A 21,401-nucleotide genomic window follows, 5' to 3' on the forward strand; every position below is an offset into this window, starting at 1 on the left:
AGACCTTGTAACACTAACGAGTCACATAACACTTAGGAGTGGAAATAGCTAATTGTACCCAATTTGGACATTTTCACTTAGGGGTGTACTCACTTTTGTTGCCAACGGTTTAGACATTAATGGCTGTGTTGAGTTATTTTGAGGGGACAGCAAACTGATAATCAGGGTACTGATTATCAGTGCAGTCCTAACAGTGCCCATCAGTGCCACCTATCAGTGCCGCCTATAAGTGCCGCCTATAAGTGCATCATTATCAGTGCACAAAAGTGAAGGAGAAAAATTACCTGTTTGCAAAATTGTATAACAAACTAAAAAAAAATTATATTTTTTTCAACATTTTTTGGTCTTTTTTTCATTTGTTTAGCAAAAAATAAAAAACCCAGTGGTGAATAAATACCACCAAAAAAAGCTTTATTTTGTGTAAAGAAAATGATCAAAATTTCCAGTGGGTACAGTGTAGTATGACCGCGCAATTGTCATTCAAAGTGCAACATCGCTGAAAGCTGAAAAATGGCCTGGGCAGGAAGGGGGTGAAAGTGCCCGGTAGGCAAGTGGTTAGAGGGACACCCCCCCACTGTGGCAAGCAGGCGCTGTTTTTGCGCATGTTAAAATATGTAAAGCTCAATGCCCAAAAAGGTGCATGAGCTACTTTGGCTTGTGAAATGAATGGGCTGCTATGTGTGTAGTGTGTGAAAAACGTGCAACATGCATTTACAAAACACTATGTGTACACCTAGCCTTATCCGCACCGCATCTGCTAAAGGGCAGGGCATCTCTCTGCTTGTCAGAAAAGAGCACCATTTTGCACACGTTCCTAACATGCAAAGGTCTGAACTTAGCCTAAGTTTGGAAGTAGAAGGTGCCATGGGCGATCTGCAGGTACTCAGAGAAGGGGCGCATTACGCACCTAGCTGCTCTATCTATGGCTGCACGGCTGGGTGAGGGACAGCGATGCCGGCTCTGTGCTCAGCCTGTCAGATTACATTACATTCCACGCTTCTCCCGACTCATCCTGTCACTGCAGAAACTGAGCTCGGCCAATACACTCGCTGCTGCTGCTGCGGATCCCCCCCGGGGGGGGAGCGAGCGTCTGCCGGTGCATTGTGGGAAATCCATCGTAGGAATAAACCCCATCTGTAAACAACTTCTCTCAGTGTGACGCTCGACCTGATTAAGCAATAAGTAAAAAATGAACGTTTTTTTTTAAAATTTCCTCTCATTTTTTGGATTAAATCATTAGGAGGAAGTTCAGCATTTTAATTAACAAAATCGTCATTGGAGAATTTGGAATGAAGGTTTTTGGGTGGTTTTTAAAGGATACAGCCAGCGTAAAATGTCTCCTGAGGGTGACAGAAGTTACCTGTGCTGGACCTCTTCTTGTATCAAAAATGGCCCCTTCTGTAGCCTCATTTTTTATTACCCAGAAAAGGAAAAAAAAAAAAAAAAAAAATAGAGCTAAAAAAATGGACACAAATTAAGATTTATTCCCCTATAGCAGTAAAACTGCTACAGGGCAGCAACTCTGTGCCGGATCACATATATGTATATATGTGTGTGTGTGTATATATATGTGTGTGTGTGTGTGTGTATGTGTGTGTATATATGTATATATATATATATATATATATATATATATATATATATATATATATATATATATATATATATATATATATATATATATATACATGATCATGCTCTTCCGGGTAGCGGGTACAAACGTGCTCTGCCACTGGCTCGCTCCCGCTGTGATTAAACACAGCGGGAGCTGATCGACAGGTACCGCAGACTCGATACCCGCCAGCACCCGCCAAATAATGACCTCAAGTGTGACGACCTTCCATACTGAGCGCTCCTCTACGCTCATTTCTATTTTGCGGAGTACCTTTCCGTCCTCTACCAGAGAGGCTACAGCCAAAACCCTAGCTAGGCTCACCCACATCCTACCTTCATCGGCCCACACAACCCCTTCAAGGACAACACATCCCGGATCACCTCCAGGGACACCAGACTACATGTTGGTCCAACACCGTCACATATGGACATCGGTGGGTGGGTGTCAGTCTGGAGGAATGGGTGTTCCTGGGCAGGCTTTATTCACATGCAGACCACCCACAAGTGACGCTGAACTTCCATAATTGAAAGAACTGAAATCCAATGAATGAAAGGAGCGGGCCAGAGCAATGCCCCGGGACAAGGTCATGTAGAGCCCAGGGCGAACATGCCAAACTGTGCTCCCCCCATCAAGATGTATGAGCATTATGTGTCGGCAAAATCCCCCCCACAGAAATGCTGAGCACCAATCTGCATGATTACCCCCTAAGCATAAATTCCACCTCCTCCATGTACACAGCCACCCTCCCTGCTGAACTCCTCCCTCTCAGCACAAATCCTGTCTCCTCCCCCCCCCCTCCCCCCATAAACAAAATTTCACCCTCCAAGCGCAAATCCTCTACCCCTGAAATTTCTCTAACTAGTACACATCTTCTCTCCCCACTTCAAATCCCTCCCAGCACAAATTTCCCCCAGATCCCACCTCCTAGCAAAAATCCCACACCCTCCAAATTTCCCCTCCTAGAACAATATTTCCTCTCCGCCGAACCCGCAATTCCCCCTTTTAACACAAATCCTCTCCGCTCCAATCTCCTTGTGGTGCCCCCCCCACCTCACATGGTGCCACAGTGCCCAGGGCAGCTTCCCCATCTGCCCACCCATTGTCCCAGTCCTGGGCCAGAGATGGTTAGGCTTAGTTAGGAAAGACCTAGATAATGCTGGATATCCTCCAGGCAGGAAATGAGGCGGGGCTCTATCTGTCTTGCTTCAGCTTCTAATGCGCAATTTGAGAAGCTCACAGTGTGCAGTGAAATCGGAGTAAGCCATTTCAATCCAGCAGAGGAGCCGGTACTATTGTGCAAGACTAAAGAGATGGGCGGAGGTCAAGCTTTAGCCTTGGAAGTGAATTCAAGATTGCAAAAATGCAACCTGTGTGTTCATTGGTCCCATCATGACGTAGTGTCACCAAGTCTGCAGTGGGAGAGGGAGGTTGCACAGAAAAGCATTGTGTGGTTGAAGGGCACCAATCCCAACCAGAGGAACTGTGAAATGCCTGCCTAATCCAGACAAGAAAACCTTCATCAGAATATTCAATGCCGGTCTGCATTATTGGATACAGGCGCTGTGTGAGCACCGGGCAGCATGGCGGAGCTGGGTGGTCAGTGAACTGGTCAGCAGATGTCCCTCGTACGTTTGCTGTCTGGTTTGCAGTGCTGTGATCTGCCATGAGCTTCTTCATGGCAGAGAATGGAGGATGTACAATTATTTATGAACGGCTGTGCCAGGAACTGTGCCCAAATTTATGTCCCCGGGCACCAGGTCCTTCAATTATTAACAGAGGACTGTTGGCATCCATCTTGGCTTCGTGACATCATCTCAGCGATTTCTGACAAACAAGAACAACAGTGCCTGAGATCTCCATTTACTGTACACTTGCTGGATTTACTAGTGCAAAAGCTTCTGGCTGGTGATCACTGTCAGTTGGCACTGATCACTCAACGCTACTTTGTCATATGTGCCGCCCCCATGTAGCTGTTTGAGTGAGGGACACTTTAAGAAAACCAACTCTGTGATGGAGTGCAGGGATCAGGACTATGTATTACACATCACAGCCATAGACTGCAGGGGTTATCACTATATACACACAACGCAGCCTATAGGGTGCAGGGGTCAGCACTATGCTGTATGCAGCACAGCCTCTACAGAGCGCAGGGGTCAGGACTAATTAATATACAGCATAGTGTATAGAGTGCAGGGGTCAGGATTATGTAATACATAACACAGTGTATAGAGTACGGGGGTCGGGACTATGTAATACTACACAGCACATAGAATTTAGCATTCAGAACAATGCAATGTACAACATAGTGTACAGAGCACACCAGTAAGGAGTATCATAGGGCCCCTTACTTTGCTGGTCAGTGGGAGGATAAAATGTCCCAGTGTTTTGGGAGGAAAAGGCCAGACCCAGGAGTCAGTGGGTTCTTGGAAAAAACAGAAATGCCCTGAGATAAGCTGAAGAAAAAAATGGCCCGTGTTGGTGGTCGGAGGAGTGTAGTGGGGGAAAATGCCAAGTGTAAGTGGTGAGTAGAAGGAAAAATGCTCTGTTTTGGTTAAAAAGGAGGTATGCCATAACATTGGAAGTCAATCGGGGAAAAAAATATAAAAAGATGCATTTGTGTCAGAAGGGCGTAGTGGGGGAGGGGGGGTTAACATTTAGGAAGGAGGGTTGTCGGTGCTTATCAGCTGTTGGGGGGGAGAGAGGAAACAATGGGGCTTAGCAATTGGAACAATGGTACCCAGGTGGAGGAATATGAGTTGAGGGGGTAAACAATAATGGCCTAAGGGGGTAGGGGGAACAGTGGTGCCCAACCTAGGGTAAGGCAAACAATGATGCCCAGTGTGGGGTTGGGGGAACACAATGGTGCCCATCATGGGGTAAGGGGAACAATGGTGCCAAACGAGCATGGTGTAGGGGGGAATAATGGTGCCCAATGAGTGTGGGATAGGGAGTACAGTGGTGCCCAATGAGCATGGGATAGAGGGAACAATGGTGCCCATTGAGCATGGGATAGAGGGAACAATGGTGCCCATTGAGCATGGGATAGAGGGAACAATGGTGCCCATTGAGCGTGGGATGGAGGGAACAATGGTGCCCATTGAGCGTGGGATGGAGGGAACAATGGTGCCCATTGAGCGTGGGATGGAGGGGACAATGGTGCCCATTGAGCGTGGGATGGAGGGAACAATGGTGCCCATTGAGCGTGGGATGGAGGGAACAATGGTGCCCATTGAGCGTGGGATGGAGGGAACAATGGTGCCCATTGAGCGTGGGATGGAGGGAACAATGGTGCCCATTGAGCGTGGGATGGAGGGAACAATGGTGCCCATTGAGCGTGGGATGGAGGGAACAATGGTGCCCATTGAGCGTGGGATGGAGGGAACAATGGTGCCCATTGAGCGTGGGATGGAGGGAACAATGGTACCCATTGAGCGTGGGATGGAGGGAACAATGGTGCCCATTGAGCGTGGGATGGAGGGAACAATGGTGCCCATTGAGCGTGGGATGGAGGGAACAATGGTGCCCATTGAGCGTGGGATGGAGGGAACAATGGTGCCCATTGAGCGTGGGATGGAGGGAACAATGGTGCCCATTGAGCGTGGGATGGAGGGAACAATGGTGCCCATTGAGCGTGGGATGGAGGGAACAATGGTGCCCATTGAGCGTGGGATGGAGGGAACAATGGTGCCCATTGAGCGTGGGATGGAGGGAACAATGGTGCCCATTGAGCGTGGGATGGAGGGAACAATGGTGCCCATTGAGCGTGGGATGGAGGGAACAATGGTGCCCATTGAGCGTGGGATGGAGGGAACAATGGTGCCCATTGAGCGTGGGATGGAGGGAACAATGGTGCCCATTGAGCGTGGGATGGAGGGAACAATGGTGCCCATTGAGCGTGGGGTAGGGGGAACAATGGTGCCCATCGAGCGTGAGGTAGGGGGAACAATGGTGCCCAGCGAGCGTGGGGTAGGGGGAACAATGGTGCCCAGCGAGCGTGGGGAACAGTCGTTCCCAATGGACGTGGGACAGGGGTAACAGTGGTGCCCAACGGACGTAGGATAGGGCTGAAACAATTAATCGACAACAAATCGATTTATGAAAATAGTTGTCAACTATTTTTATAATCGATTAATCGGCCAGCTGATTAGTTGGCCTGCATACAGAATGTATTTGTTTACATGTCGGGAAATACAGTGCAGCACACATACAGCTCAGTACACCGTCCATACATGTCAATAAGTGCCTGAGAACTTGTGAATGTGTGAGGAGCAATGCCTTATGGGACATGTAGTCCTGGGCAGGAAGTGAGTGGTTCTAAAAGCCGAAGTTTCTTTACCTTGCTATAGAGGCACGCTATACTATAATTTGCAGCTTGCTATTGGGGCATTCTGGAGGCAAGAGGAGCCAGAAGCATCGGTGGGGGACCCCAGAAGAGGAGGATCAGGGCTGCTCTGTGCAAAACCATTACACAGAGCAGGCAAGTATAATATGTTTGTTGTTTTTAAAAAAAAAATCACTTTAAAGATTCTGTGCAGGGAAGATCAGCATCTGAACCCAAAAAAGGTGGAGACTGGCGGTAATATAAGGCGTTACAATTGCAGTTAGGCTGGGTTCACACTATTGCAAATTGGATGCCGGTTCACTGCATCCAACTTGCAATAGCAGTAGATTTTGACCGGCTCTCTATGGAGACGGTTCACATATCTCCGCTGCGGCTCCGGTGCAAATTTGCACAGGGGTCCTGTGCGTATTTTGGTCCGTTTCAGGTCCGAATTCAGACAAAAATTCGGGCTGAAAGCGGACCTGAAACGGTGAACGAGGACGCACCGGACCCCTTTTGTGCATTGTATTGTGCATTATAATGATTATATCCATGAACAAAAAACAGTCTCAGTTTTTAGTACTACTTTAATATAAAAGATTTCTATCTCCCTTCCACCCTTCATCTAGCTCCATGTCTGACTCCTCGTTAAAATGCCCATATATCCTAGTTCTGGATGTATTTATTATTTATATATATATATATATTATAGGTAATCTGTATTATTACTTTCACTGTTTCACAGTATAAATGAACCCCTTTATAGTAGCGATTACCTGCCCTTTGTACTATAAAGGGCTAATTTTAGCTTTTTTTTTAACCCCATGATGACAGGTGATACAAAAAAAAAAGCATGCTGCTGCTACTAAACATCTTAGGCCTGGTTCACACCTATGTGTGTTTGGTGCATTTTGCAGAAACACACTAAAGTTCATTTAACATGGTTTCCTATGGGACAGGTTCACGTCTATATGCTTTTTATAGCCGCTGCAAAGGGTCAAGGACTTTATTCAACCAAAACGGTGCTTTTTTTGCTTTTTTTGGTTCAATAGACTTCAATGGAGAAGCTGCAGATAAACCTGTAGTGTGTTTTTGCAGCGATTTGCATTTTTTAATCTGCCCAACAACAGATTGGCCAAAAGCAAGCATAAAAAATGCAAAATCGGCAAAGTCTTTAATTTGTCTTTTTTCTTTATATAAAAAAATTTGATCTTTGAGTCTGATGATATTTACAAGATTCAACCTCTAATAGTATATACAGTATATCTCTTCTGTCTGTTCTTCTCAGAATGGATTAGAGATTTTGCTCCCTAACCATATAGTTGGTTATTTATATTTACCACTGCATAGAGATATTTAAGAATAAATTGCCTTTTCTGTTTTTTTTTTTTTAAACTTTTCCTATTAACTAATGTCTGGGGCAAGGGTAACAGTGGTGCCCGATGGACGTGGGGCAGGGGTAACAGTGGTGCCTGACGGACGTGGGGCAGGGGTAACAGTGGTGCCCGACGAACGTGGGGCAGGGGTAACAGTGGTGCCCGACGAACGTGGGGCAGGGGTAACAGTGGTGCCCGACGGACGTGGGGCAGGGGTAACAGTGGTGCCTGACGGACGTGGGGCAGGGGTAACAGTGGTGCCTGACGGACGTGGGGCAGGGGTAACAGTGGTGCCTGACGGACGTGGGGCAGGGGTAACAGTGGTGCCTGACGGACGTGGGGCAGGGGTAACAGTGGTGCCTGACGGACGTGGGGCAGGGGTAACAGTGGTGCCTGACGGACGTGGGGCAGGGGTAACAGTGGTGCCTGACGGACGTGGGGCAGGGGTAACAGTGGTGCCTGACGGACGTGGGGCAGGGGTAACAGTGGTGCCTGACTGACGTGGGGCAGGGGTAACAGTGGTGCCTGACTGACGTGGGGCAGGGGTAACAGTGGTGCCTGACTGACGTGGGGCAGGGGTAACAGTGGTGCCTGACTGACGTGGGGCAGGGGTAACAGTGGTGCCTGACTGAAGTGGGGCAGGGGTAACAGTGGTGCCTGACTGAAGTGGGGCAGGGGTAACAGTGGTGCCCAACGGACGTGGGGCAGGGGTAACAGTGGTGCCCAACGGACGTGGGGCAGGGGTAACAGTGGTGCCCAACGGACGTGGGGCAGGGGTAACAGTGGTGCCTGACGGACGTGGGGCAGGGGTAACAGTGGTGCCTGACGGACGTGGGGCAGGGGTAACAGTGGTGCCTGACTGACGTGGGGCAGGGGTAACAGTGGTGCCCGACTGAAGTGGGGCAGGGGTAACAGTGGTGCCCAACGGACGTGGGGCAGGGGTAACAGTGGTGCCCAACGGACGTAGGGTTGGGGGAGAACAGTGCTGCCCAACATGGGGCTGGGGGGGGGGGGGGGACAGTGGTGGCCGACGTGGGGTGGGGGGACAGTGGTGGCTGACGTGGGGTAGGGGGAACATTGGTGCCCTTCAGCACAACCAAAAAGTGCCCCCTTATGTACTAACATTTATGTAGACTGATAATGACCAGTCAGCAGCAATGAGAGCAGCGTTGCGTAACTGTTAATAAGGTCAGCATTAAACACATCCCACTGCTAATGCTGGTAAAAAATAATGAATTCCCCTCTGCAGCCTTTATAGTGATGGGAAGAAAACGGAACTAATTATAGCAGATCTGAATCTTAATTGGATAGCATTTGGTTTGCTCTATCGTAAATATCTGTCATTTATTTTATAAAATGCTGTTTCTCTAGAGTGTGACAATGGGCAACGTGTGTTGTTACAGCCACTTCACACTGGGGAGCGTATTACAGGATGACGCCACAGGAGAACAATTTGGGGACAGGGGCAGAGTGTTTTTTTTTAATCCTATAACAGGACGTGCCTAAACAAAGCCCTTCATGGCGGGATCGCCAGACGTTATTTCTACTGAGCTTTTCTTGATTGTATTTATATCTACTAATGTCATATGAGCAATACAGTTCTGTCTGCTGGGGGAAAGACAAACGGGAAGCCATTAGGTATTTTTAGTGAGCATATATTTTGAGCTGCTATTACTTAATTTTCCTGTAGGGCCGGGCTTTTTCTTCTCAGATGAACTCCCCCCTCTGTTTTGCCCCTTCTCTCCACCCACTTGACCCTCCTCTAAGCACCATCCTTTGGTTCCACCCCCCCCCCCCCTGTACTACCCCAAGTATAATTTTGTGGCGCTAAATAATTTGTGTGGGATTTGTTCTTGTCTATTAACAAGAAAAGCAGTAAATTAGATTCCCTGGAGCCAGCAACAATAGATCCCTCACACGACAACGGCCCTCACCCCAGCAACGCTAGACCCCCCCTCAGCACAATAGTTCCCTCACACAACAATAGACCCTCCCCCCACCCCCCACACAGCAACAATGGACCACCCACAACAACATCCCACCCTCTGCAACAAAAGATCCACCCCTGCAAAATTAGATCCCTCAGCAGCAACAACAGATCTCCCAGCAGCCAGCAACAATAGATCTCTTTATTAACCGTAGATCCCTACCAGCAATATAAGACCCTCCCCCCAGCAACAATAGACCCTCACACAACAACAGATCCCCACCAGTGATAATAGATCCCCCAGCAGCCAGCATTAATAGACCTTCCAGCACACATCACATGCCTGACGAAGGGGCCCTGCGTGGCTCTGAAACGTTGCACTGCTCTGTGATGTGATCCTGCAATACAAATCCTTTTGGACGCCATCTTGTTGGTCCATTGTGTGCTGGCAAATATCTCCATTGTGACTTGCAGCACACCCCACACCCCTTTCCATTACATAGTTTCAGTGCTGGAGGTGCTGAAACTGCGTTCCCCCTGAACAAAAGCCCTGCTGAAGGGTATTTGTAATGTAATTTGCTGTACCAAATTGCCTTTTTACTTTTTGAAGTTTTGTATATTCCCTGTCTTGTAGTCAGCAGCTGATAAAATCTCAGGCATGTAAGGAATGCATTTTCACCAATCGGTCAGGCCTGTGTGAATGTCGCCACTTCAGATGTTCTCAGGCTATGTTCTCTGCATTACGAAAGTTATTCGTTGTGGGAAAAAAAAAAAAGTGTGTGAACGCGGAAAATACCACATTATAGCCACTAGATAGAGCTGAGGAGCATACATACTTCCTATTATACTTTGCACCATCTAGTGGCCATAACGCAGTATTTTTTCTCATTCGCAATGTTTTTTTTAAATAACATTTGATCTGCAAAAAATATAACTTGAAAACACTTAATTTGCCCCAGTTGCACAGAATAAATGTAAATGCATTGACATATAGCTATGCATTTTCTTTTTCTAATATAAATACAACCAATAGGCATTGTGGGAGAGGAACAGCAATTCACACTCACAGCAAGCAGAGCTTGTGTATTTATAATGAACTAATCTAGTGATGTATAATTCTTACATATACACTATAAGGAGAAAGGTGGCCTAATAAACTATAGGACGCAGTGACACCACTGTTTACATGTATAGAAAAAATTTTAAAAAAGATTGGATCAGTAAAAGTCAGCAAACTCTCCAATAAGCTACAGTAAGTAATCGCTGACCCCGTATCGCGCTCCTCCTCGGTAGACGTATGCGCAGCGGGGAAATAAGGACGCAGATGAGAGGATGACCCTGGCTCTGCGAAATATGCCGACTCTTGTGTTTTGAACTCCGCGTCCGTTCATGCGCAGCTAATGACTTCAAACCAAGCAGAATGGCGCTCCAGGGAAGAGGGAATATCGGGACGCCAGAACGAGAATCCGCCATGCTGCCGCGGCTCCGGCCAAAGCTGGGGGGGCTCACTTAGCAAAATGCTGAATTATTGATAAATCGGAGAAGATACGGCATATGGATTAATTGGCCTGTAATCATTTCTGTAAGGTGGATGCAAAACAAGGTGGGTTATTAAAGGCCGAATTCTGATTCGTTGTTACATTGTATCACCAGTGCGGGGAATCGTCACATTGTCATTATTGGAACACTTCCAGTATGCCATTTCCAATGATGTGGAGGATCCGCCATTAAAATTATCTGTATAATCATGTAACTGACAGCTGAAATAAAATCAGTCGATAGTGCAGTCTGCATATAAAATGAACGTGTCAATATTTAACCACTTGTCCTCCGGAAGGTTTTACTCCCTTATGACTAGGCCATTTTTTGCTATTTGGCACGGCTCTAATTTAACTGGCAATTGCGCAGTCATGCAACACTGTATACAAATAACATTTTTATCATTTTTTTCACACCAATAGAGTTTTCTTTTGGTGGTATTTGATCACAACTGGGTTTTTTATTTATTATATAAACGGAAAAAGATAGAAAATATTGACAAAAAATAGACCAAAATGTATTCTGCTACGATGAGGGCAAAAAGTATTTGATCCCCTGCTGATTTTGTTTGCCCACTGACAAAGAAATGATCAGTCTATAATTTTAATAGGAGGGTTTTTTTTTTAGAGTGAGAGACAGAATAACAACAAAAATATCCAGAAAAACACATTTAAAAAAATGTTTTAAATTTATTTGTATTTTAATGAGTGAAATAAGTATTTGACCCCTTCGCAAAACTTGACTTGGTGGCAAAACCCTTGTTGGCAATCACAGAGGTCAGGTGTTTCTTGTAGTTGGCCACCAGGTTTGCACACATCTCAGGAGGGATTTTGTCCCACTCCTCTTTGCACATCCTCTCATTTTAAGGTTTCGAGGCTGACTTTGGTAACTGGAACCTTCAGCTCCCTCCACATATTTTCTATGGGATTAAGGTCTGGAGACTGGCTAGGCCACTCCAGGACCTTAATGTGCTTCTTATTGAGCCTCTCCTTTGTTGCCTTGGCCATGTGTTTTTGGGTCATGCTGGAATAACCATCCATGACCCATTTTCAATGCCCTGTCTGAGGGAAGGAGGTCCTCATCCAAGATTTGATGGTACATGGCCCCGTCCATCGTCCCTTTGATGCGGTGAAGTTGTCCTGTCACCTTAGCAGAAAAACACACCCAAAGCATAATGTTTCTACCTTCGTGTTTGAGGGTGGGGATGGTGTTCTTGGGGTCATAGGCAGCGCAGCATACCTCCTCCTCCAAACAAATGAGTTGATGCCAAAGAGCTCGATTTTGGTTTCATCTGACCACAGCACTTTCACCCAGTTCTCTTCTGAACCTTTTAGATGTTAATTAGCAAACTTCAGACAGGACTGTACATGTGCTTTCTTGAGCAGGGGGACCTTGGGGGCGCTGCAGGATTTCAGTCCTTCACGGCGTAGTGTGTTATCAATTGTTTTCTTGGTGACTATGGTCCCAGCTGCCTTGAGATCATTGACAAGATTCTCCTGTGTAGTTCTGGGCTGATTCCTCACCATTCTCATGATCATTGAAATTCCACGAGGTGAGATCTTGCATGGAGCCCCAGACCGAGGGAGATTGACAGTTATTTTGTGTTTCTTCCATTTGCAAATAGTCACACCAACTGTTGTCACCCTCTCACCCAAGCTGATTGGCGATAGTCTTGTAGCCCAATCTACAGCCTTGTGTAGGTCTACAATCTTATCCCTGACATCCTTGGATAACTCTGTGGTCCTGGTCATTGTGGAGAGGTTGCAATCTGATTGCTTCTGTGGACAGAAGTCTTTTATACATGTAGCAAGCTGAGATTAAGAGCACTCCCTTTAAGAGACTGATCCTAATCTCAGCTCGTTACCTGTATAGAAGACATGTGGGAGCCAGAAATCTTGCCGATAGGGGATCAAATACCGTATTTATCGGCGTATAACACGCACTTTTTCCCCCTTAAAATCCAGGGAAAATCGTGGGTGTGTGTTATACGCCGATCCCTGCTGTCTGTGAGGGGAAGAGGAATGAGCGCCGCCCAAATAGCCCGAGCCGAGAATACTGTGTACTCGGCTAGGCTCGGTTCCACTCGCAGTCACGCCCAGTCCCGCCATTGGACCTGTGTTATGTCCATGATAGGAGCTGGGCCAAGGGGCGGGACTGCAAGAGGAGCCGAATACACAGGACATCTCGGCGGCAACATTTAAAAATGATAAAGCTTCATTTTTGGGCAAGGTTTCAGATGGACACTTGGGACAGGCTGGCTGCAGATGGACACTGATCATTCTGCAATGATGGGCAAGGCTGCAGATGGACACTGATCATTCTGCAATGATGGGCAAGGCTGCAGATGGACACTGATAAGGCTGCAGATGGACACTGATAAGGCTGCATTGATGGGCATTTAAAATGTAAGTTTTTTTCCTTAAACTTCCCTCCTAAACTTGGGGTGTGTGTTATACGCCGTTAAGACCCCTTTCATGCTGAGGTGCTTTGCAGGCGCCATAGTGTTAAAAATAGCGCCTGCAAAGCGCCCTGAAACAGCAACTCCATTCACTTCAGTGTGAAAGCCACTGGAGTGGTGCGTTGGCAGGGCGTCAGAAATAGTCCTGCCAGCAGCTTCTTTGGAGCGCATTAGGAGCGGTGAACTCACTGCTCCTAAAGCGGCCCTGCCCATTGAAAACAATGGGGCAGTGCTGCTATACCGCTGCCAAAGTGCCGTTTTAACCCCTTTTCGGCCGCTAGCGGGGGTTAAAACCGCCCCGCTAGTGGCCGAATAGCGCAGCTAAAACGGCAGTAAAATATCGCCGCTTTACCGCTGACGCCCAGGGGCGGCTCAGTGTGAAAGGGGTCTAAATATGGTACTTATTTCACTCATTATAATGCAAATCAATTTATAACTTTTTTGAAGTGCGTTTTTCTGGATATTTTTGTAGTTATTCTGTCTCTCACTGTTAAAATAAACCATTAAAATTATAGACTGATCATTTCTTTGTCAGTAAACAGACGTACAAAATCAGCAGGGGATCAAATACTGTTTTCCCTCACCGTGTAAATGTCTTTGGTAAAAAAAACAAAACAATGAATGTGTATTGGTATGTATATTATCTATAATTTTTATCATAGGTGTATTTTGAATGATAGAGACAGAAGATTAACCAGAAATATAACACATGATACAAATGTTATAATTTAAGTTGCAGTTCAGTGAGTAAAATAGGTATTTGATCCTCTACCAACCAACAATAATTCTGGCTCCCACAGACTGGCTACAGTAGGTGCTCATGTGGTACATAGATTAGTCCTGTCAATTTAAGAAGGTGCTCCTAACCACAACTCGTTATGTGTATAAAAGACACCTGTCCACAGAATCTCCTTTTTCCATTCAAACCTTAACATCGTGGGCAACACCAAAGAGCTGTCAAAAGACATCAGGGACAAGATTGTAGACATGAACATGGCTGGAATGGGCTACAAGACCATCAACAAGCTTGGTGAGAAGGAAACAACTGTAAGAGCAATTATTCACAAATGGAAGAAATACAAAATAACCATTAATCACCCTCGGTCTGGAGCTCCATGCAAGATTTTGCCTCATGGGGTAAGTATGATCATGAGAAAAGTGAGGGATCAACCCAGAACTACACAGGAGGAGCTTGTGAATGATCTCAAGGCAGTTGAGACCACAGTCACCAAACAATCCATTGGTAACACAATACACCGCCATGGATTGAAATCCTGGAGCACCCGCAGGGTCCCCCTCCTCAAGAAGGCACATGTACAGGACCATCTGAAGTTTGCCAATGAACATCTATATGATTCAAGGAAGGATTGGGAGAAAGTGTTGTGGTCAGATGAGACCAAAATTGAGCTCTTTGCCATTAACTCGACTCCACGTGTTTGGAGGAAGAAAAATGCTGACTATGACTCTAAAGAACACCATCCCTACAGTCAAGCACGGAGGTGGAAACATTATGGTTTGGGGCTGTTTTTCTGCTAAAGGTACAGGCCGACTTTGCCGCATTGAGGGGCCAATAAACAGGGTCATGTATTGTAAAATCCTGGATTCTTCCCTCAGCAAGAACACTGAAGATGGGTCGTGGATGGGCAGCAAGACAATGACCCAAAACATACCGCCAAGGCAGCAAAGGAGTGGCTCAAGAAGGAGCACATTAAGGTCATGGAATGGCCTAGCCAGTCATCAGATCTTAATCCTATAGAAAATTTATGGAATTAGCTGAAACTTCGAGTTGCCAAGTGATAGCCAAGAAACCTTAAGGATTTAGAGAAGATCTGTAAAAGAGTGGACCAAAATCCCTCCTGAGATGTGTGCAAACCTGGTCACCAATACAAGAAACGTCTTAACTCTATGCTTGCTAACATGGGTTTCTACACCAAGTACCAAGTCATGTTTTGCTTGGGGATCTCTATCATATAACTTTTTTTTTTTTTTTTTATGGATTTTTGGTTGCTATTCTGTCTCTATCATTTAAAATACACCTATGATAAAAAATTATAGACCCTTCATTTCTTTGCAAGTGGGAAAACTTACAAAATCTGCAGGGGATCAAATAAATATTTTCCCCGCTGTATTATATACACTATATTGTCAAAAGTATTGTGACTCCTACCTTTACATGAACTTTATTGGCATCCCAGTCTTTGTCCGTAGGGTTCAATATTGATTTGGCCCACCCTTTGCAGCTATAACCGCTTCAACTCTTCTGGGAAGGTCGTCCACAAGGTTTAGGAGTGTGTCTATGGGAGTGTTTGACCATTTTTCCTGAAGCACATTTGTGAGGTCAGGCACTGATGTGTACGAGAAGGCCTGGCTCGCAGTCTCCACTCTAATTTATCCCAAAGGTGTTCTATCGGGTTGAGGTTGGGACTCTCTGCAGGCCAGTCAAGTTCCTCCACCCCAAATTCACTCACCCATGTCTTTATGGACCTTGCTTTGTACACTGGTGCTCAGTCATGTTGGAACAGGAAGGAGCCATCCCCAAACTGTTCCCACAAAGTTGAGAGCATGAAATTGTATGTTGACGCCTTAAGCATTTCCTTCACTGGAACTAAGGGGCCCAACCCCTGAAAAAGAAGCCCACACCACAACCCCCCCTCCACCAAATGATTTGGACAGTGCACAAAGAAAGGTTCTTAAATATAGAAGAGTGAGTTCGGGGTGGAGGAACTCACGTTTGTGCGTGTAAAGGCAGGTGTCCCAATACTTTTGTCTATATAATGTCTATTGCAATAGGGCAGATAGTAAACGTTAGGTGGTAGGCTGAGTTACAGTATGTGATGGCAAGAATGCCTGCAACCCACAGGGTGTGAAACTGTTAATCAGCCAATCAGATTTTAGATTGCCATAGAAAGATGGAAGTAGATGCTCATTGGTTGCTTCTGTACTTCTCCCATTATAAGTTGTAACTGAAGGGGGGCACAAAGTGCATGGTAGTTGATTTGCATATGGGGAGTGTCCCTGACCACTTTTTACCTTGTACTGGTTGTTGTGGCCTGACTCCATCTACAGCTGACACACAGTACAGCTTACAGCCACCTCAGTGAACTAAGCTTTTCTTCCTTTTTTTTTTTTTTTTTAACTCTCCTTCCAGGGAGGACATGGACCAGGAGGAGAAGGCACGATTTGGTGAGCTCTGCAGCTCCGAGAATGGGAAGGGAAGAGAATGGTTTGCTCGCTTTGTCAGCGCTCAGGTAACGGTGGATTGTATATGTAGCATCAATGTGAGGCTGTCTTGTAAGTCCCGCCCACATTTCTCTCCAGGAGGATGGCACCATCTTAGTTCAGGCATCATCCAGGATCACCTTCTACTTTCTGGACTGAGATCCTAGCTCAGAGATGATACGGCCACGACGCATTTTGCCTGCTTATCGGGGCTTAGGCATAGAGGTTTTTCTATGACTAAGCCCTGATGGGTAGGGCAAAATGTGGTGGGAGGCGTGGTTTGTGGAGCGGTGCAAGCTGAGGCCGCTGCATACATGCACTGACACAGGTTGGACCGGGGGAGACGCAGTACTTTTTTGTGTTTTTTTTTTTTTTTTTTTTTTGTTTTTTTTTCACCGGTTCAGTACTGCTCAGCTTGTTCCATGTAGGAGGGTCAGCAACACACAGGTCCTTTGTGAATTCCTTCACACGTGTATGACTGTAGATGCAGAGATATTTGTGTTTCTCTCAGTACAATGTCAGTTATGTTCTGCGTTCGGTTAGAAGTTGGAGTTCTTCTATAGGATTGGTGGTTGCTTATCTGTTTCTGGCCGTTCTAGAATTGAAATCCGCTTCTGCTCTCTCCGCCTCCCCAGCGCTGCAATTCCAAGTGCGTCTCGGAGCAGACCTTCTACAGGCTGGTGCAGTCCTTCGCCGTGGTACTCTTTGAGTAAGTGTGGTCAATTCTGCAGGAGCTCACGGTTGGGATAACTATGTTCCCCCTCTGACCCCCCCTCTCTTTCTTTCTGTAGGTGTCACCAGATGGATGATTTTGGTCCAGCCAAGAACCTGATGACCATGTGCTTCACGTATTACTACATTGGTGAGAGGTTGATAAATGGCAACTCCTGTATTAACCAATCACCAGCATCAGCCAATAGTCCTTTCCTGCCATGTGATACAGCTGTCCGCCATCCTCCAGTCATGCTCCTCTTACAGTCTTTAACCCCGCCCCTTTTCTGCAAATTATTTTTTGCCTTACTTTATACAGAAAAGAGCGGCACTTCTGTTCAATAATCGTGTAGGTATAGTAAAGGAATTAATGGATTCCTGATCCAAGGGCTAACGCGTTTCGCTTACTAGAATAAAAAGGTAGCAGACGGAGGAAATTTTTACACATATGAAACACTCAGGACTATTGTTTGTTACGAAGGCCAGGCCAAGGTTTGGGGGGTGGGGGGCCGAAGGGCCAGCACCTTCATGTTACAATGTATTCAGTGTTTCCTCTAGAGAGATACAGTTTTCACAAAACGTTATGTTTCAACTTGTGTATATTCCTTATCAAAATCGTCATAGTGTATCCTATATTCTATGATGTGTTCTAGAATGTACCAAACAAATATCTCCCCTCCCCTACTAACACTAACCTTTTAAAACAAAAATCACCAAATATCTACAAATATACAGAAAAAGTACACTTCAGTTTTTACTGCTAGCCAACAGAGTTGTAAATTCGTTCACTTCAGTAGTAGAAACCCTATAGCTATAATAGTAGAACATGTCCCATCCATAGTGACAAAAGAACAAAAAACACTGGAGGCATTGTAACAAATAGTGGTGGGACAGGCTCGCTCAGTGCGAATTTGCAGAACTGCAGCTGACATCACATGACATCATAGATGGACGTACTACCCTGTGTGCTCAGGCACAAACCCCCCCCCCCCCCCCCCAGATGCAAATAGTTGGCATGGAGGGTGCCCTGGACATTGGTGACCTTTCATTTGCTATTTATCAGCTGGAGGTAGGTGGTCATCTGCACATGCATGTTTTTTTTTTTTTTTTTATTGTGGGGGGAAAGGGAGGAGAATGTGGTCAGCTGACAGAAAGCTGCGACTTGGTGGCTGCTCCTTTTACCATCCCGTCCCCCTTTGGTGCTCATGCCAAAAGCTTCTCCTGATTAAGCTCACTCTAAGCAAAATGCGTCAGAGAGCCCAGGTGGGACTGTCCATGTACCAGGAATTTGTTTCTTATAACTTTGACGATTATTGGACAGGAGAGATGAGAGACGGGCCCCCACCCGTGATTTGGAGGAATAAGAAGGAAATTATCTGGAGCCGAGTGTGATTTTTTTTTTTTTTTTTTTTTTTTCACATTTTATGCCTTACTTTAGGCATCGATTTTTTTTTTTTTTTTTTTTTTTACCATATTGGCTCCGTTTGTATGTATTACATTACCCGGTAGTGACTGTCCTAGTGCAATTTTTAAAGAGGATACAAGCTGTTCTCAGACTCCATCGTGTGACCTGAAGTCTTGGCAGCCCAGGTCCTATGATCTCTGGCTACAAGGAGCATTGTGGGTCTTTGAAATAATTAGAGACTGATGTTCCTTTTTCATGTGTGCATTATATATTAACTGCAAAGGGGTTACAGAGCAGTAAGTATACACTTACAGCCAGTAATATAGCAACTTCAGGCATCCCTGCCCTTTTATAGGGGTGTTTTTAGCTCCAGCTGTGTCTGCCCCATATTGGCATTATATGTCCACACTCGTAAGAGTAGCTATTTTAGAAAATAAGAGGTTGGCAAATCTGCAAGATAGGGTAGGGACTGGCCAGAGAGGGTATCACTTTGACTTAGTTGGCCATCTTGAACATGTATTGCAATATATGATAAGTAAGAATCCTTATTTTACAAGCAATAGTCTTCTATAGGAAAGGGTTAACAAGTGGCAACACCTCCCCAGCTTCTCTCGTATGTTGTACATATGAAGCTATTTAGGACCTGAGCATTTATTTCTCCTGCATGGTGCAGGTTGGTAACTATAGAGGGTATGGATGCCTGAAGTTGCTATATTACTAGCTATAAATGTAAACTCGCTGTGCTGTACCCCCTTTGCATTATACAGTAAAACCTTGCATTGTGAGCATAATTTGTTCCAGAAACATGCTTGTAATCCAAAGCACTTGTATATCAAAGCAAATTTCCCCATAAGAAATAATGGAAACTCAAATGATTCGTTCCACAGCCATTTATTCATAAGTCCTTCAGTTTATAGTCCATATAAAAAGATTATAGCAACGTGACCAGGTTGTGTAACCATAAAATGTCCATCCACAAATGGAAGCCTCCACAAGGGGATTAGAAGCAAAATCCAGCAGGAACTACAGAGTATAAAAGAGAAGAGAGGCGCCTCTAAGTGTAGCAATATGTTGCTAAATGTTGTACCTTCATTAAATGTAACCATATTGCTACACTTAGAGGCGCCTCTCTTCTCTTATATATTCAGTTGTGACATGACACTACTTGTATATCAAGACATTGCTTGTATATCAAGTCAAAATTTATTAAAAAATGTTGCTTGTCTTGCAAAACGCTCTCAAAAGAAGGTTTTACTGTATATTGATCAAGTTGGTGTTTTCTTTGGAATCCACCTAGTTACTTGCCTATATATATATATATTGCTGTTTTCCCCAGAACAGTCTCTGTCAGTACTTCCATTCTGTTTCTAGCCATTTGTACAATTTCCACAGTAGCAGTCATTTCCTTTTACATGTGATCCATGTCTCTTCTTTTCCTAGTGTTCTAGTCAGCTGTTTCCATTGCCCCCCCCCCCCCTCCCCCCCCCCAGTTGCTCCTCAGGCCTCCAATTAACCCTTGCAGTAGGTGCCTTTTGTTAATGGGTGCCCTCCAGCTGTTGCCGAACTACAAGTCTCAACATGCCTCTGTCTTTGGGAGTCATGCTTGTAACTGTCAGCCTTGCAATGCCTCATGGGACTTGTAGTCCTGAAACAGGTGGAGGGCCACAGGTTGAGAACGCTTGCTTTGGATGATCACTCCCCCTTTTTTAATCTGCAGGGAAGCCTCACGTGTCGCCCACAGAGTCGCGGGAGAAGCCGGTGAGCACCGGCAGCATTGACGCCTATTTCAAGTCTGCCAACAGCTGGCTGGCTGAGAAGAAGGACAACGTGGAGCGTCTGCTGAGGACCACCTCCGTCACCACCGAGAACATGAAGGGCTTTTTCGGAGGGCTGGAGAGCAAACTTAAGGGTCCGCCCGCCAAAAAGAATGGGTAAGAGATATTTCTAGAGGCATGCAAAATGTGAAAGAGCGATAACCTACAGCAACCAATCAGGAGCTGGAGTTACTGGGACTGCCAATCCCAGCGTTTATCCTCTCCATTTTTCTAGTCCTATTTTGGGTTATATGTACTGTGTGGACACTGACCAGATTACAGGTTTACTTCTGAGAAGTAAAAGGATACATTTGAAACATTGTAGCAGCGTGTGTGCAATGAAAACTCTGCAGTCGCCCAAGTAAAACGCATGCGGCGTTAAAAGGGTGGGCTTTAGCGCCCACACGCCACAAATATGCGCTCACTATGCACTCCCAGCACAGAGACTGAACTGTCAAAGACGGTTCCCGGTCAACCAATGATCTGTAGCCAGCCAGACAGTGGTCACATGATCACCAATCCATCCCGGGTATTCAGAACTTTGAAAGGGACACTGGAGAGTTGGCAGGAAGGGGTTAAATTTAGATGTATCCCATAACTGGATGACATTTGTGTGCATCGTATACAATTTCGGTGTATCCCCATAAATATTCTTCTCACCTTTTTTTTTGATCCCTTGTCCTATTTTAGTGCTGCGGATCTCCTGCAGCCACTTCCTGCCTACATGCACTTGCTCCATCGTCCTCTACAAGGCAATGCTCCGGCCCAGCTTCCTGAAAGTGACAACAGCGGACCATGCCTGAGCAGTGTGTCTGCACGGCCATTGGTGGACTCTACCGGAGGAGCACGTGGCAGAGTGACAACGCAGGATTATATTTTGGAGATTGGGGGAAAAAAGCGTTGTCACCCTATAACTGGAAGTCCCTGAAAATGGACCTTCATGGCAGGATCGCCAGGGAAAATATTAATGAAAGTTGCAGATTTTCAAAGATCGGAAACAACTTTTGAAATCTTAT

At 45.8% G+C, this 21,401-nt stretch overlaps 1 protein-coding gene across 2 annotated transcripts in view; it reads left to right on the forward strand.

Annotated features, from left to right (window-relative positions):
* The window catches only part of KIAA0513 (KIAA0513 ortholog), a 90,901-nt gene that overhangs the window by 39,410 nt on the left and 30,090 nt on the right, over positions 1 to 21,401 (forward strand). For both annotated transcript variants that reach the window (XM_073605731.1, XM_073605732.1), the window contains exons 3-6: positions 16,385 to 16,484; positions 17,091 to 17,164; positions 17,247 to 17,317; positions 20,289 to 20,502. In XM_073605731.1, the coding sequence (XP_073461832.1) occupies positions 16,385 to 16,484; positions 17,091 to 17,164; positions 17,247 to 17,317; positions 20,289 to 20,502 (459 nt within the window). The remainder of the gene's footprint in view (positions 1 to 16,384; positions 16,485 to 17,090; positions 17,165 to 17,246; positions 17,318 to 20,288; positions 20,503 to 21,401) is intronic.

This window comes from Aquarana catesbeiana, linkage group LG11 (assembly GCF_042186555.1).
Source record: "Aquarana catesbeiana isolate 2022-GZ linkage group LG11, ASM4218655v1, whole genome shotgun sequence".
In the NCBI taxonomy this organism is placed as follows: Eukaryota; Metazoa; Chordata; class Amphibia; order Anura; family Ranidae; genus Aquarana; species Aquarana catesbeiana.